Source organism: Zonotrichia albicollis, chromosome 5 (assembly GCF_047830755.1).
Source record: "Zonotrichia albicollis isolate bZonAlb1 chromosome 5, bZonAlb1.hap1, whole genome shotgun sequence".
Lineage (NCBI taxonomy): Eukaryota > Metazoa > Chordata > Aves > Passeriformes > Passerellidae > Zonotrichia > Zonotrichia albicollis.
In genome coordinates this window covers 55,734,426-55,750,880 of record NC_133823.1, presented here as the reverse complement: position 1 = coordinate 55,750,880, position 16,455 = coordinate 55,734,426, and the positions used below count along the sequence as shown (strand labels likewise).

The window sequence follows — 16,455 nt, the reverse complement described above, 5'->3', positions numbered from 1 at the left end:
CTTTTAATAATATTTTTCAGACTCTCAAAGTGAGAATAAGCCCAGTAGTGTGTCTGACATTGAATAAGCCCAGTAGTATGTCTGCCATTCAGTGGCTTGGTGTGTGCTGTCACTTGTGAGATAAGTGACCTTCCATTTTTCTATGTTTCTAGGTAATTCCAGTCACTCTTTTAATCTTCTGTGTAGAAAAGGATAAAATGTGTGTCAAGCAGCTGTGTTAAAGTGCTGCTCTGGGCTGTGAAATAATCTGCCCTCCCAGAAATGCTGAGGGTTAAGCTTTGCTTTTGTACAGCAAAGGTTTCACAAGCGTTTAGGAAGATTCTCCTAAAGATCACTTCAGTTTCTTTACCCACTCTCCTAACTTTGAAATATTTACTGAATTTACAAAACTGCTACTTCTGATTCAGGCATGTTTTTCCTTCCCAGTTGCCAGGTGTGAGCTCGCAGCTTGCAAAGATCAATGATGTCCTTAAAATAGACCTTTCTAGTCTGGTTCAAAAGGTATGTTTCTTGACAGATTTTTAAACTCTTAATGAATAAACTGGGATATGTGTATCACTCAACTCCCCTTGGTGTCTCAAGCAGAATTCTTTTGTTGCCACCTCAACCTGCTTCATGGTTGAATATCTCTCATTGTTTGGCCAGGATTTAACATGTGAAAGTATGAATGCAGTGCTTTGTATCTCCAGGATAAGACAAATCTAAAATGTTTCACAAGTTGTCTGCTTGAAAGAACAGTCCTTAAAAATGAAAAGACAGAAATATGGATCCAGTAGCATGCTCTCTACTTTTTGGTTCAAACTAAAGAAATAAAAAATTCCATGGTCTCTGAATTAGTCTTATTGTATTCTAGCCATCTTGAAATATTTATTTCAAATTCTTTATGTGCATACATCTGGTGCAATGGACCAAGTGTAATGGCTGTTAGTAGTTTTGCAAAACTTTACACAAAAAACCCATGATTTTCACCTAGGAAAATAATGGCTTAGTTTGAGAGGTTGAAAAATATAGGAATCTGAAAACATGTGCTAGGAGTAGAAGGCACTTTGTGAAACCAAAGGCTGTGTGGGGGGGTTGAGGCCCCTTCCTGCTTCTGCATGGTCAGGCTTACAGGGAGTAAGGCTTCCTGTGTCCACTGCAGTGGCTTGTCCTTCCTGACAAGTGAGCTGCTGAGCTTGGTCCCCATAGTGTGGACCCCTTTTTTCCCCTTCTCACTGAAGAAGGCATTGCAATCTCTTTAGAGGCAGTTGGATTTCATTGTTTGTAATATGGGTTTCATGTTTGGAAGGCATGGACTTGGAAACAGGAGGTGTTAGGCTGGTGCAGAGTAACTCCTTTCACTTTGTGAATCTTCATATGTGTGTTTTTGGCTTTTAGATGAGCTATAAGATCTGACAGGCAGCAAAGTTTGAGATCTGTGACTGATTCATGTGTATTTAAATATAGAATTTTTTTTCCCCCAAGGAATATTCTGGAGACCAAACTATAGCTGAAATATATTTAGAGTTTTGCTTTTACCTTTTCTAATATGCAGTGATAAAACCATGTTTTTCTTAGTATTACCATGTACATTTTAGTATGTGTGTACTTTTGATCCTTAAATAAAAGGGAAAAAAACTGCCAACAATTTGACTAGGAGAAACATGCCATAATTTTTAATGTGTTTTTCTTAGGGTTATGCAGCATTTAATGATACTCCAGACTTGGTAGTGAATCAAACCAGGAACATTTTATCAGGTGAGAACAAACTATGTTTTCACTTTGCCTAATGTTTTTATTTTCTTTTATTGGTAATATATTTTTTTGGCTAAATATCATTAAAAATGAAAATGTGAAATTTTACAATTTTTTAAAATTTGGTGCCAGGGGAAAAAAACATAGAAAGCATTTTTGTCATGATGAGAACTCTAAATTAAATCTAAAAATAGACCATGTGGTATTTTATTGAGGAGTTTAATCTGTTAGGCTTTTTACTGCTCAAGTAATGAGAAATCTTGTGATCCTCACTTCACACTGATGCTTTATTTGGTTGAAAAACTAATTTTCTTTGACCAATGTGTTTGTGACATACTTAGGAGTGTGATGTTAGGAAAGCTGACCCCCTCCTGCTGCTGAATTAAAATGTGGTAGATGGTGAAGTGAAAGTCAAATACGCCTTTAGGATAACTGAAATGGTGTCTCAGTTGTTTTGTTACTTAGGTTTTACACTTTTTGCTCTTTGCCTGTACCTGTATGGTAGTATAGCATATGTTTACTAATCTGTTCTAATTTTTATTCTTTCATTGTGGACCTGTTCTGCATTATATATAAACAGCTGTTCCTTGTAAGTTGTTCTGGTTTGTTTTTTTTTTTTCTTCCTCCCCCGGGCAAAATGTAGCACAGTATACATACAAGCATAGTGTACTGTGTGAATTTGCCTGTAATGAGCCAGTTTTCTAAAACTGATATTATACTTTTTGTTAGGAAATCTAGGGCAGCCTTACTCATTTTCCATATCTGAGATGTGTAAACACAGACAAAACATCATAATTTATCTATTTATAAATTGTTGGGGCTTTGTTTGTATAAAAACTGAATTTGAGTTACAATTTGCATTTATCTGTAAACTTCTAAAACAACTGTGATTTACTACATGGCTGAATTTGAGGAATAATCATCAAACAGACAAAGGCTTGTCCAGTTGTGTTTTGATAAAGAAGGAAATACTGCCTACCACAAAATTACAGCCTGTAGTTACACATCCTGCTTTTTTCAAGTATGTTTCCAGTTGAAGGACGGGAAGAGCATAGAGGAACTGCATTTTACACAGAGACAATATGAATAATAAGTGAATTAATCATGTCTTTGTATATCTAAATAGTATCTATCTAAACTGTAAGTAGAAGGTAGCATTTTAGGTCATAATCTGAGGGGAAAATAGCTTAATGGATTGTTACCTCAGGAGTGTTGCTGACTAATTGGAATGAGTTCATTTAAGTAATCTCTTTTAATAAGATTGAAAATAACTAGTATAGATTCTCAATATAGGCAGTTCAATTTCTGTCACAGTGTTGTATTCCCAAGACATGAAGTTTAAATAGATTCTGTTCTTCTCCTATGTAAACTTGGTGGCTAATTGTCTTGCTCAGTGTTGACATTTGCAATATTGCATGAAAAACAAGATTTAGGTTGGCTAGATAAAAAGTGACACTTTCATTATAATGAGAGGAAGGAGGAAGATCTCTGGCTCAATGTCTGCATCTTGAATCATTAAACTGAATGCTAAAACAAAGTGTGCATTTTGAAATGCTGTTGTGCTACTTCAAAGCTTGATGCTTTTGTTGCCTGCTTGTGTTTTCCTCACACTTGTCTTCATGGCTTGCTTGTTTCATGTGGCAAATGGCTTAATAACGTTTTATAATGCATAAATGGAATGTGAATTTCCTCTAAGAATCTGTAACAGTGGAATATGTTTGTTCTTTTAGACATCAAAAGTGTGCTGGAATCCATTGGTTCAAATATTACTACCTTCACAAGAGCACTCCCTGTTCAGAAGATTTTGGCAGATTTGATGGTGCATCTTACACAGAGTGAGGCATATGTTCAGGATTATTTTCCTCTAGTGGAGCAGTATGATTTCTACAGGTATGTACAAGAAGTAAGGCAGGACTGAAATGCTATTTGTTGTTAGTACTTTGTATTATTTTAATGTTCTGTAAAGGAAAGTAAATGGATAATGATGAACACAGTGAAAGAAAGATATATAAAACAGTTGTTTGTAACTGGCATTTTGATAAAAGCAAGAAGCACAGCTAATCAATAACTGGATTGTATAATCAGTAACAGGATCAATAACTACCTCTTGTTTCACCACAGAGCAAGAGGTGATTTCTGCTCTGTAGCCTTTCAGGTCTTTTTCAGGAAGGATAGATGCAGGTGGATGTCAAAGACTTAACACCCAAATGAACTGATTATTTCATAATGCCAGGGTTACCTTTTATCTAGGTCTTGTTTCCATTGAGTCTCTGGTGAATTGTGAGGGCAGAGGACCAGAAAGGCCTTGGAGCCAATCCATTGTTACTGCACCTTTTGTAGTGCAGAGCAGGAGGGGGAGGGATTCTGCTTCACACCTTGTAAATCCTCGTGCCCCTGTGCTTCTCCCTACTGGCCTTTGTGATTGATTGTACCTTGAGAAAAACATCTTTCTTGAGACTTTTTGTTTCTTACAGTTGAGTAACCTCATATTTTGACTTGTAAAACTTTTCATTTCATACTGTCTGTCTTGGTCCAGATTTACTCATCTCTGTCCACAAGCTCATTAAATTCTCCCTTACAGTTTATTTGATACTGTAAAGTTGGTTGACTTTATAATCAATATTTGTTTCTGTGTTTGTACCATAATTGGTTTTAGTGCTACAGAATGTGTGTTGCTGGCTTTAATGCATTGATAAATAAAAGTGAACAGAAAACTGAGCTTTTAGAATTGCTTAGAATCTTACCTTTAGCCCATTTCTTATCTGACAGTTTTTGTAGTGAGCCTTAGTTTGACAAATTTATTGATATTTTCATTGAAGCTCATATTGCATTTAATCAGATATATTGTTTTATTCTGCTACAGGAGAATATATCTCATCTGTTTGGCACTTAAAAACCTGGTTTGTCAAACCTAACCTAACAGTTCTTTAAGTACAAATGACACCAATAAGCCTGTAGTTGCCCAAATTACTTTCGATCTATTCCTTTCTTAATTACAGGTGCATTATGTGTAGTTCTTAATAGGTATCCTTTTATAAATATGCCTGTCAGCATTTATATTTTTCTTTTTATTGTCTGTACATGCTCATTGCAATAATTCTTTTACAGATTTTTCTCTACAAAAGTACAGGGAAGAGAAAAGAGAACTTTAAAAATAAAAGCTGAAGAAGTGACAACAGAAGGGAAAAATTAATGCAGAGGGCATTGGGAGAGTAAGAAAGGATAGATGTGTAATGTTTAATAAATGGATATGCTCCAAATACCTGGAGACATAAAACTGTTACATGATGTAATTGATAAAAATGAAAGTTCATTTCCTATCCAAGATTTTTCTCCTGATCAAGTTTTGTTAGCTGTTCCACACATTGAAAGCAGTCCAGCCCAGACACATAAAGCCTAGGTTTTTACAGCCTTAAATATATTTATTTACAACTGCAAGCCTGTGCAAAATTGTTAATAAGTCTCACAGTAAGAGCAACTATGTACTTCATGACCAATGGCTAGTCCATATTCATAAAAAGTTCTCCATTTACTCATGAATAAATTGCTGATGAACATCTGCTTTGAGTAGTTGTTTGCTCCACTTGGGGCACTTTGACGCTTCAGTCCAGTTCGCCTGCATTCCCTGGGGAACACTCTGTTCCTGTGCTGGGTGTTCCCCAGTCCTTCAGTAGCAGCTGAGTGCAATCCAGTGCCTGTGTGCTGGCCCAAAATACGTGCTAGTGTAGCAAATATGTGTATCTTTGCTGGCACTGGTTGCTCAAACAGAACCACAAATGGGGCATTGGGAAATATAGTATTGCATGATGTCTCCTGAAGGTCTCAGTGTGTTCTTCATGTGAAAATAACCAAGAATTTATCTTTTATTCCATAGATGGCTGGGTTGTCTCATTCTTTGCTGCATGTTGGTCCTGATTCTGGTCTTCTATTACCTTGGATTGCTGTGTGGCACCTGTGGGTATGATAAACATGCTTCTCCAACAACCAGAGGCTGTATCTCCAACACTGGAGGAAACTTTCTTATGGCGTAAGTTTCACTTGCCAGGGAAAGAGAAAGTAAAGGTAGAAAGTTGGTTTGGTTGAGTTTTTGAAGGACGTAGATATGAAAATTTGGTTTGTTACCTAGGTGTATGTGCTGAGAATAGAAATAAATATTGATCTCACACACTTAGATTGGGGGACTTGGGGATTTGGAGTTCTTCTTTCATTGAGGATCACAGCTGAAGGATAAAACCTCTGAATTTATAAGGCAAGTGCTGTGGCCAATGAATTTCTGTGCAAGTCCCTTTGGAAAATGAAAACATGAGAGAATTCATAACTTTCTAGTAGACTTGCAACATTTGTTCAGTTTCAAAAAAAAAATGCAAGGAGACAGGGAACAAACACTTCACCTTCTGAGAGTATTTCTGGATGTTTTAGGTTGAAAAGTGCCTAGGAGTGGTTTACTGTTATTTCTGCAGGGTGCAGGAGAAGATTGCATCTGAAAGTCTAAAACTTTTTTGAGAGCACAAGAGAGTTGAATTTAAAAAAGAAAATTGTATGGTATTTTGTCCCTTAAATATAATTCTTAAAACAGTTTGCATGCCCAATGCTAATGTGAGGTTCAAATGCATTTTAGTTGAAGACTTTACAGGGCTGAAACATTTAAGATGTTTCAGAGGGCAAGAACATATTTAGAAAACAGAGCTATTTTAACCATCAATCAGTTTTCATATTTCTGTATAGCTGCTGTTAGCTTCACTGTTGCTCCAAGTATGTGTGTGTATATATATATATGCGTGTGTACACCATGTGTTCTTATAAAGCAAAAACTTACTCAATTTTTTTTTCAGTGGTGTTGGATTCAGTTTTCTTTTCTCCTGGGTGCTGATGATTGTAGTGGTGCTCACTTTTGTCACAGGTGGAAATGTAGAAAAATTGGTCTGTGAGCCCTTTGAAGATAAAAATTTATTCAAGGTGAGGTTAATCATGTTATTAAACAATTAATAGAATCCCCGTGAGTCCCAAAGGTCTTGTCCTTTGTTCTGTATGGCATATCATTCACTTGAAGTGAATTTGGATCTGGTTTTACTTCCTCCTTACAAACCAAATAGAGGCATTCATCCTTTCTTGGTTTAATTTGCTTTGCTGTGTTAATACTGCATACATGTCTTCCTTTGGAAACAGATTTTTCTGATTCAATTGTTCCTTGGTGATGGGGAGCTTTAATATTCACTTGATGCTCCAAAGAGTTGGAATTCACTGGTTTTGGTTGTATTTTACTTAGTGGGTGATAAGCTTAGATGTGTTAAAAGACCACATATGAATAAATACATAAAGAAACTTGGAATTATAGTAACATTACTGAATTTTGTCTTCTAGGTTTTGGATACACCTTACTTACTAAATAAGCACTGGAAAAACTATCTTGCTGGCATCATCTTTAAAAATCCGAATGTTAACTTGACTTTTGAAAAAGTGTACAGGTATTAGAGTTATGATTAAGATTTAATTCAGTTATATTTAACTATTTTTTATTTCATTCAATTTATGCATTCTGGTTTTGTGATATGTTCTGTGCTTTCTATTTCGAGCACATCAAAATATTGCACATGTTCCAGAAACATTCTGATTCTAGTGATTCTCAAGCAAAACCAATTTTAACCAAGTTAATAGAGATAGCATACTACTGTATGACAATATTAGTCAAGCTAGTTGATAAAATACTTTGCATCTTTCAGAAATTGTAAATCACTTCTCCTGTTGACTGAGCTTCAAAAAATATAATCAGTATTTTGTTTTCTAAAGGATTGATTTTCTTAGAATAAGAAAGCATTGTTAATCATTCGGTTAATACTTGGTCTTCAAGGTGGTTTTTAGGCTGATCTGTGTATTTGTATTCTTTCAGTGATTGCAAGGAAAACAAAGGAATTTACACTTCCCTTCACCTAGAATATCTATTTAATATCAATGAGCTTTTAAATATTAGTATGGTAAGTAAAGAAACTGAATGAGTGCATGATTCTGAAGGATGTTGGCTCTTGAAACACCATATAGCATGTCTGGGTTTTTTATGGGATTTTGGTTTTTACACACAAAACATCCTACAGGGAGGCAAGAGCTGCCCAAGCTAATCTGAGGAAGTTGCTTTACAAATAAGATATTTTTTACCAGTCTCAGTGGGTCAGGGAAGATTTTCTGATGTGCTTTTTTATGTGCTGATAATGACATTTGTTTTAACTTTGAAACTTGTGTGGAAGGTTGGATTCTGTCTTCCAAAGACTGCTTATGGTGTTCAGTGACAGTTTTCTTTTTATATAGACACCTGTGTGGGTGTGTTATCCTCTGATTCCAGTCAGGTTTATGTTGATCCAGGATATTGTTTACCTTGGTTCTAAGAATTACTCTGGTTTGGTTGGAAGTAGTTGGGGTAAAATAGTATTTAGAGAAGTCTCATCCAGTCCTGTGTCTGTCCTGGCCACAGCTGAGATACTGATTTCTCTAAGTTTCCTTACTGAGGGCCAGGGGTGCAACTTGGTATTCTTAAAGGATAACATTTCCTGGAGGGATGTTAGTTAAAGCAGAATAGAAGGCAAGTAATCTGTTGATATGAAAGAGACAAAGGCAGGTTAGAACTTGGCCTGGTGGATTCTTTTCAAATTCATTGAATTAAACTGATGTGAGCAAAAAAATCAATGTGTGCTTCTTCATGGAAATGAGGAGTCAGCAAAAGCACAGGATGCTTTGGGCAGGGGCTATAGAAAATGTGTTCTGGTTGCAAACTACTTTTGTACTTTCTTTTGTTTCTTTCTCAGTATACAGAAGATGTAGCTCTTAAAATTGAACATATTCAGATAAACCTCAGCAAAATCATTCTGCTGGATGAAATTGGGAAGGAGAATCTTCTGAATTTCAGCTCTTCAGGAATAGATGGGATAGACTTTTCAGCATATTTGACAGAGGTGAGACTGTATTCAACTACAGACATGACTGGGACAAAACATATAATAAAATGTTTGTTTACCAATGGACAAAGCAGCAAAATCTGCTTATGTGTGAAACACTATGTTTTGAGGGTTCATACAAGCTGGGGAAAAAAGCACTTAAGATGTTCAAGTTAATAAACAAAAAATTAGTGAGTAGACAAGAGTAGGTGATATAGTTAAGTGCAAACTGTCTGTAAGTAGAATAACACCATACTCCTTTTCTTACTGCTCACATCTTGTTTCAGATCAATAAAAGTGTTACCAAGGTTGATCTTCTCTCATTTGCTAATGATTTAGAAGCAAGAGCAGATCAGCTGGTAAGTACAATTCAACAATATAATAATACATAAAATATATAATTTATATACCTTATGAGTATAAATACATAGGAAGGTAGACTTTACATGGGAGAATTTCTGTACTTCAAACATTTACTCACGTGCTGCATTATCATGTAAGGAAAAATATTGAAGAACAGCAGGAGCTGTATTTTAAATGTTGCTAATTATTGATTTTTGTGTATTCTTTCATGCTTTGAAAATGTATTTTCTTAAATTCCACTCTTTGCTTGGGCAGTGAGCGGAATGCTCCATTTCAGTATTTCCTATTACATTCTAGGGTCCCAGTTGGAAAAAAAAAATGGTTAGATGCAAAATTAATACTGTGGCAGCTTGTAAGGACTGTAATGAGAACTGGAGCTCCATTGTGGAGGGAAAATGCACAAAAGAAACTCTTATCTGAAGGGCTTTGTGTATGCAGGACAGTGGTCAGAGGGTATTGCTACAACATTGCCCACCAATGAACCTGCAGGTGGCCCAGATCTGTGTTGGCAGTGACTGTTCAGTTGATCTGTTTGTTGTGCATGTCCAGGTCAGGTCATGCTCCCTTTTCAGAATGAGGGTCATGGTTTGGATGAGCCCAAGACAGATGTCCTGCGCTGCAGTGCAGGAGGAAGAGTTATGTTGCACATGTGCAATTGCTTGGATCACTGAGGGATGATCAGAGAGAGACCACCTGGTTGGGAATATATCAGAGATCCATCCCTCCTCAAGGAGGAGGCTCCTGCTGTGTTTGCTCTATGTCTTGCATCATTCAGTCATGCTTGTTGCTGGTTTTTTTCTTGGGTGAAGGGTTTTCCTGCCACTCATGCACTCATGTCAAGGTTACACAGCTCTGGGTTTCAGTGAGAGCTGGGGTTCTTCAAACCTAGTTCCATAAAGGAAAGTGCGTTGTGCTGGTAGGTTGCTTTCACTGTTTTTTGTAGAAGACTCTTAAGGAAGAATCAGACTTAAGAATAGATCAGACAGAGTAATTTCTTCATATAAAAGAAAGAATTGTGTAAATAAGTAAATGTTTTCACTGTTACAGTGGATGTTTTTATTTCTTCCTGTAGCTGCTATCTCGTGTAATCTGTGAGATGTCTTTTAAAAAGAGGCCAAAATCCCAATAACGCAATGTTAGATTACTTTAAAAAATGGTACTGATTTCCAATGATATTTTATGATCTCAGTTTTTTACTAGTGATAGCTGTTAGAACCAATCCAAAAAACCTATAAAAACTTATGGAATTAATTAATTTTGAGTGTCTAGTTTGCATCTTTTGGCACCTGACACAAAACTGAATGTAGCCTTTTAGACTGAAGGTAGCAAATTGAATAAAACCTGGATCAAGCCAAGGGGTCAGAGTATGGAGGAGGAAGCAATACAACCAACATATGGTGTTAGGTAAATGAATTCACTCAGTTCAGGAGATGAAGCATCCTGAAGCTGCTCAGTGACCCAGCTGAGTGCTCACATGAACACTTCACAGGAAGCAAACACATCTCTGGGCACTGAGGTCTGCCATTGTTACACATCCAAAATGGAGTTAGCAGTGTGTATGCGGGGAACCAAATGGTTTTGCCATGAAAAGGAAATGGAAAATAAATTTTTATCGAAGAGTAAAACCAAATTTTATAGTATTTTGCAATGGGCATGAGCTCCAGACAAGCATTTGGACTTGAAAATCAGAGCAGAAACTCACATCTTCTGGCTGTGAGGTGGGAGCCACAAAAATAGGAAATATCCTTCCCAGGTGCCTTCCCAAGTGACTGGCTGAAAATACTTAAAATTCTGTGCCACTCACAAAGCAGAGGGTGCCTCAGGGTGATGTCCACATTTCCAAAACAAAAGCAAGTAGCCATGACTGGGAGATGCTTGTCCCAGCTGGGGTGCAGTGCTGCAGGGTTCTTGCAGTCAAGTTTCTGGTGAGTTCAAGGGAGATGTGCTCACTCTTCTGTATTTAAAATTACTTAGTGCATCATGTGAAAAATCTCTTCAGTTAAATCTGTCCTGATAATGTTACAGCCAGATAAGCAGGGTAGTATATTTGGTTTGGTTGCTGAGGTTTGAATTATTAATACAGTGGGGTTTTTTTTCCACCCCTTCTTGTGTTGAGGAATTCAGTTCGTCATACCCCATTTTTAGCATGAGCTGTTCTGGAGTGGATGTGTGACTTTCATTGTTTTTTGCTTTGTTGGAAAGCTTTGAGGTTATTGAACAATAGTGCTTAATTGCATTTTTTGCAGCCAAAAGGAGCCCTGGAAAACGCCTTAAAAGGACACGCAAACAACATTCGAATGATTCATAACCAGCAAGTTGTTCCACTGGAGCAAGCTATGGTAAAACATTAAAGTAATACTGAAACATACTTTTAGAAAATGCAATTCTCTAAATGTCTTCAAGAGGTTAGGAAGCTGGACTTCTATAAGCACAGGTTGTGTCAATGAAAAGTAATCTGTCTGAAGTATATGTTTAATAAGTTAGTAAGTTTTTTTACTTAAAATGCTGCTGTTTTATAATGCTGCCTAAATTAATGGCCTTTTCCCCATTTTTTTTTCTATAGCTATTTGTGATTATGTATGAATAGAAGAAGAAGCAGGGGAGAACCTTACAAAACTCTTAACCCTAAAGCCCCCATAACCACTCATTTTCTTTTTTTACTTGTCAGTGGTCTTCAGTAATAAAAGGTATTATCACTTTGACACTATTTCTTGGAGTTAGCAATCACCTAACAGTACTGGAATTGGAGACTCCTGGGAGTAGTATGTAGAGCCAAAGTCTTTTTGATTGATGCTGTGAAAGATGCAAGAGAACTGCTTCTGCCTGATTTTGACACAGTCTTGTGTAGTGACAAGCTGTGACTCTCCTGCATGTTAGGTGTTGCTTTTTCCTCCACACATCATGAAGACTTTTAGTTTATCCTAGCATCTGATATTGTGTGTCTGTATCACTTGCAGAAAAATACTGGGTCTTCTGGTCCACTCTGATTCTATGCTGTTCTTTCCTAATTAACTCCTAATTATTCTCATCTCTTTTTTCTTTTACAAAACTGACTGTCAAGAAATATGTTAAAGCTAGGGTAAGTGCTTTTTCCCTTCAGAAATTGCACAGTATAGAATTCTCTGAACATTTGGGTCTGAGTTTTAACTGTTCCATCTTCCCTCCAGTCTTACTTAATTTATTATAGCATCTAACTTTAGTTAAATCACTGCTGTTGGTGAAGTACTGATTCAATGATTAAACCCACAATGTATTAATTTTGATGCAGCTGTTGTTACTGTTGTATACAATATGATATGTAATACTAATAACAAAATAATCTGTAGAAGATCAAAGCATGAATATAAACTTAAAACAGGTGGGCTCTTACCTGTTATAAGTACTTGAAGTTTTTTTTCTCCCCTCCTTTCTAATAGAGCACTTTAAATCAGAGCATTAGGTTACTGAAGAGGACATCATCTGAGCTTATGGTAAGCTTTTCTTTCTGGCAACAGGAACATTTTTGTGTTTTAAATCCATTTGCCACATGTGCAGGGCATATATTTTCAGCAGAGTTTTCTTCTATTTCTAGCTGTTCCATTATTGCAAGAGATTGTAATGCACTGAGGAAATAATAAGGATTTAGATCTCTCTCCTGTGTAAAGGAGTATTAAAAAAAAGGAAATTTGAGATGGTTTCGGGAGTATGAATTGTAACCTGAACTGTCAGGTGATAAAATAGGCTTCAGTGCCAGTCTGTATAGTGTGTTATCCATTTTCCTCAGAATGTAGGGATTTCTTTTCTAGAATCCTTGAAAGCAAAACCTGGAGGGAACAACCACAAACACAATGCAAAAGTACAACTGACATAAGAGAGCTGTGTGATTCACATCCTTAACCAGCTTTTGTTCCTGCCCAGCTCCCACTGGGGTCTGTTTCTTTAGGTTTTGCTTGTTATGTTCCTGCTTCTGCACCATCAGCCTTGCTCTGGGATGCTGGATCTGTCGAGAGGCTTTTCCAGGGCAGCTCACATTTCCCCTCTCAGCAGTGCCTGCCCCACAGTGAGACCAGCTGGCTTCGCTCTGCCAGAGAGTGAGCGGCAGGATGATTGCTTTCCTGGAAGGAAAGCTTTCAGCCACCAGCCTGCCTTGGCTCTGGCAGCAGGAATACAGCCACCCTGTAGCACAGTCAGTCTCAGCAGCTTTATGGGCCATGCCTACCTTAGTGCTTCTCATTACAGTTGTCACCCATCCACAGCAGCAGAGCAGCTACCTAGGTGTCTGTTAGAATCTGTTATTTGAAACTGGGTCAGGAGGGAAGAAGCCGTGATGTAAGGTGTTGAAAAGAAAGGGATGATGTTTGACTCTAAAGTATATTTAAGAAACATCTCTATGTGTTCAGGCTCCGTGTACACTGTCCTTTGTGTGTGTTCTGTAAGAGAATTTATGGGGGTGTGAAAAAATACCTCAGTCCTTCAGGTAGTTAGAGGCATATTCTGGCTGTGCAGAATCCAGTTCAGTCATTGAGAGTTGTTGTGATGGTACATGGCCCACTGTTTTCTTCCTGTGCACTTTGTGTGTCTGTACTGTATATACAGACATTGATTTAAGGAAGAAGAGTGGGAGATAAAACCTATCCTAGTATATAAATTAGTTATGTAGGTTCCAGGAAAAGATACAACATCATAACCACTGACTCATCCTTTTTCACAATGAGACAATATTGAGATGATTGTGAGTCCTTAGGCAGGCTCATGTTCTGTCTGTAATTGCACGTTTTGTCAGGTTTTGACAAGACAGTGACACTGGTTTATCAAGAGAGTAGGTTCCTGGCAGTGGCCATAGAGCCATTGCCACAGCCTGAAGGGGATTTGTTTATATTAACACCATCTCTTCCTGTCCAGGTTAAGGTGAAAAATGTCATTAGTGCTGTTAATGCTGCCCAGGATCTCATAAATAACAATGCTTCTCATGTTATTGTCCAGGTAAGCTCCATTTGATCAAAGTACATTAATTTATGATGTCACAGAGCTAGAGGTTAATTTGCTTTTGTTCTTTTTGATCTTGTCCTAGGAGACAAAAAAGTACATGGATACCATAATTGGCTACTTTGAGCAGTACACTGAGTGGGTCAAGGAGTCGGTAAGGCGCATTTACTTTATTGAGAGAAGCTGTGTTTAAGAATAAGAAAGCTAAATAGTATTAGTAATAAAATCAATAATAAAGTTATTTTGATAGTTATTTTGATAAAACAATTTGTTTTATTGTTTCAGGTTTTAATACATTTGTTCTTACTGTGAGTGGGAAAATCAGTCTCCTGTAGTTTTGTTGCATTTACAGAATGAAATGATGAGTTATGTTGGTTGGAATGAAGTGCAAATTTAACAGTATCATTTTCAGGGCTAGCCTGAAATCTACCATTTTTGCCAGTACTTCACTCAACCTGACCCTGCATAGTTCAAATTGATGTTGTTAGCATCTTGTTTTACTTTTCTCTCTTCAGCTGCAGCCTTTGAGAAAGTAAGCGGATGTTTAAAAGACTTTCAGTTGATAGCATATCCTACTGTTATGTATTTTGAATTTGGATAGAGTAAGACATAATAATTTAGTAAACTGGAGCTTAAGAAATTTTAGAGCTTATTATTTTATTCTGTTATTTTTTTCAGATCTCAATGGAAGTAGCAGCATGCAAGCCTATTGCCAATGTGATAGATACAGCAGTAGATATTTTTTTATGCAGCTATATAGCTGATTCTGTGGTAAGAAACATTTTTTTACTCAGAATTTGGGCATCAAGGGAAACCTCTTTCAACATACATCTGTGTTTAATTATTCTGGCTCGACTATTCTGAAGATAATAAATTATCACACAAAAACTTATGCAAGGACAATGTTCTGATCTGGATCAAGTCCAAAGTCCAGAAAGCTGGACTTTCTGGATTTTCAGTAAACTTAAGCTTCTATTAGCGAGAATTCTGTAAAATTAACAGACTCTGAAACACATTGAAATGGAAAATGGAAAAGCATAAAGACATGAAGCTTCATTTGGAAATGTTGCTAACTTACAAAGGTGAGGTGTGGGCAGGAAGTAAGTAGAAAATACCAAGGAAAAACTTTTTCAGGTATCTTTCCTGAAATCTAGAAAACCTGAATAAGTTTTTATTACTAGACTTGTAGCAGACAGATCTTGATTAATTTCTGTATGTTGGAGACATTAAGCAAGACTTGTAGCAGGATAGAAGGGAAATACTGGCTTTTTTATCTTGCCAAAAGAACTTGGAAAGAAGACAGCATGTATTAAAAGTAAAGTAAGACCCATGTGTCTGGAAGGTACCTAAAATGCCTCCTAAACTATTACTTAGCTTTATGGCACTTTAATCCGATCCTAATCCCACTACAAATAATACATGTAATCAGCCAAAGCCAAAACACTCTGGCCTTGATAATGCTTAACTGTGAAGTGTTTAGTTTTGGTAATGCTTAACCATGAAAACCTCCCAATCTGTGTTATTCTCATTGATTAGTTCAGACATTACAGAGCTTCTGTTCTTCTTTGTGGAACCATTACCCCTCTGGTGAGAGATGGACCATGATTCCCCTGATGATAGAACTTAGCTGAGTCACTTGGAAGTCAAAAAATGCCTCCAGCCAATACAAATCAAATTTGAAAAATCATCATTTTAACACCAGGTGATAACTCAGTTCAACTGTATAATAATGAAATTAGTTACACAAACAGGGCCGCAGTTTGCAAGTTATGAAGCACCTTAAAAAAAATGCTGGAAACTCCTGACAAAAACTGCAAGAACTAATTTCTACTGTGTTCTTTTGGTAACGATGGTTAGAATATCAAGCAGGAGTTTGGTACTTTACAGATTAGTTTTCTCCATGACCTTTTTTCCTTGATTTTTCTATTGCTTTTATTTCAGAATACCTTCTGGTTCGGTTTGGGAGGCTCTTCAATGTTTCTAATTCCTGCCATAATTTTTGCTGTAAAACTCTCTAAATACTATCGGAGGATGGATACAGAGGATGTTTATGATGAGTAAGTATATATTCCAAAACAAACTAAATGGCAAATGGATTAAAATGTTTTTTCTAGTGTTTCATGTGAAGGCTCTGTAATTGTTAAACCTGTGCTCCCAGATTAGAAGTGCATGTTCATATGTAATGCTGCAGGTTTGGGTCAGTGCCTGCAAAGTGCTTTCTGCAGGGAGGGGGCCTTTGGTAGCCTTGACTTGCCATGAATGCAGATAGTGCTGGCTCTGACTTTGGGAGTCTTATGCCAGAATGAGGTCTTTAGAGCAGCATTTATATAAGTAAGCTCCAAATGTGCAAGTTATTACCTTTGCTAAGCAACCTGTTAAAGTGAATTGTGCCTGATTTGTAGTCTCCTTTAATTAATTATTTGCTTTCTTGCTGTCTTAGTTATTCCTAACTAGTCTTTCCTTTTTCAAT

General features: G+C 36.9%; 1 protein-coding gene across 13 annotated transcripts in view; it reads left to right on the top strand.

Annotated features, from left to right (window-relative positions):
• PROM1 (prominin 1) overlaps positions 1-16,455 on the top strand; it is a 60,806-nt gene that overhangs the window by 39,833 nt on the left and 4,518 nt on the right. For 8 of the 13 annotated variants that reach the window (XR_012580506.1, XM_074541788.1, XM_074541791.1 and 5 more), the window contains 16 exons: positions 427-501; positions 1,674-1,737; positions 3,465-3,624; positions 5,609-5,761; positions 6,567-6,690; positions 7,096-7,199; positions 7,622-7,706; positions 8,529-8,675; positions 8,945-9,016; positions 11,267-11,359; positions 12,073-12,099; positions 12,437-12,490; positions 13,902-13,982; positions 14,071-14,139; positions 14,664-14,756; positions 15,927-16,042. Coding sequence is in view for 12 of the 13 variants with exons in the window: in XM_074541788.1 (XP_074397889.1) it covers positions 427-501; positions 1,674-1,737; positions 3,465-3,624; positions 5,609-5,761; positions 6,567-6,690; positions 7,096-7,199; positions 7,622-7,706; positions 8,529-8,675; positions 8,945-9,016; positions 11,267-11,359; positions 12,073-12,099; positions 12,437-12,490; positions 13,902-13,982; positions 14,071-14,139; positions 14,664-14,756; positions 15,927-16,042 (1,517 nt within the window). In the remaining variant the exon portion in view is untranslated. The remainder of the gene's footprint in view (positions 1-426; positions 502-1,673; positions 1,738-3,464; positions 3,625-5,608; positions 5,762-6,566; positions 6,691-7,095; positions 7,200-7,621; positions 7,707-8,528; positions 8,676-8,944; positions 9,017-11,266; positions 11,360-12,072; positions 12,100-12,436; positions 12,491-13,901; positions 13,983-14,070; positions 14,140-14,663; positions 14,757-15,926; positions 16,043-16,455) is intronic. The other 5 variants (XM_005485016.4, XM_074541790.1, XM_005485015.4 and 2 more) reach the window with 2 other exon arrangements.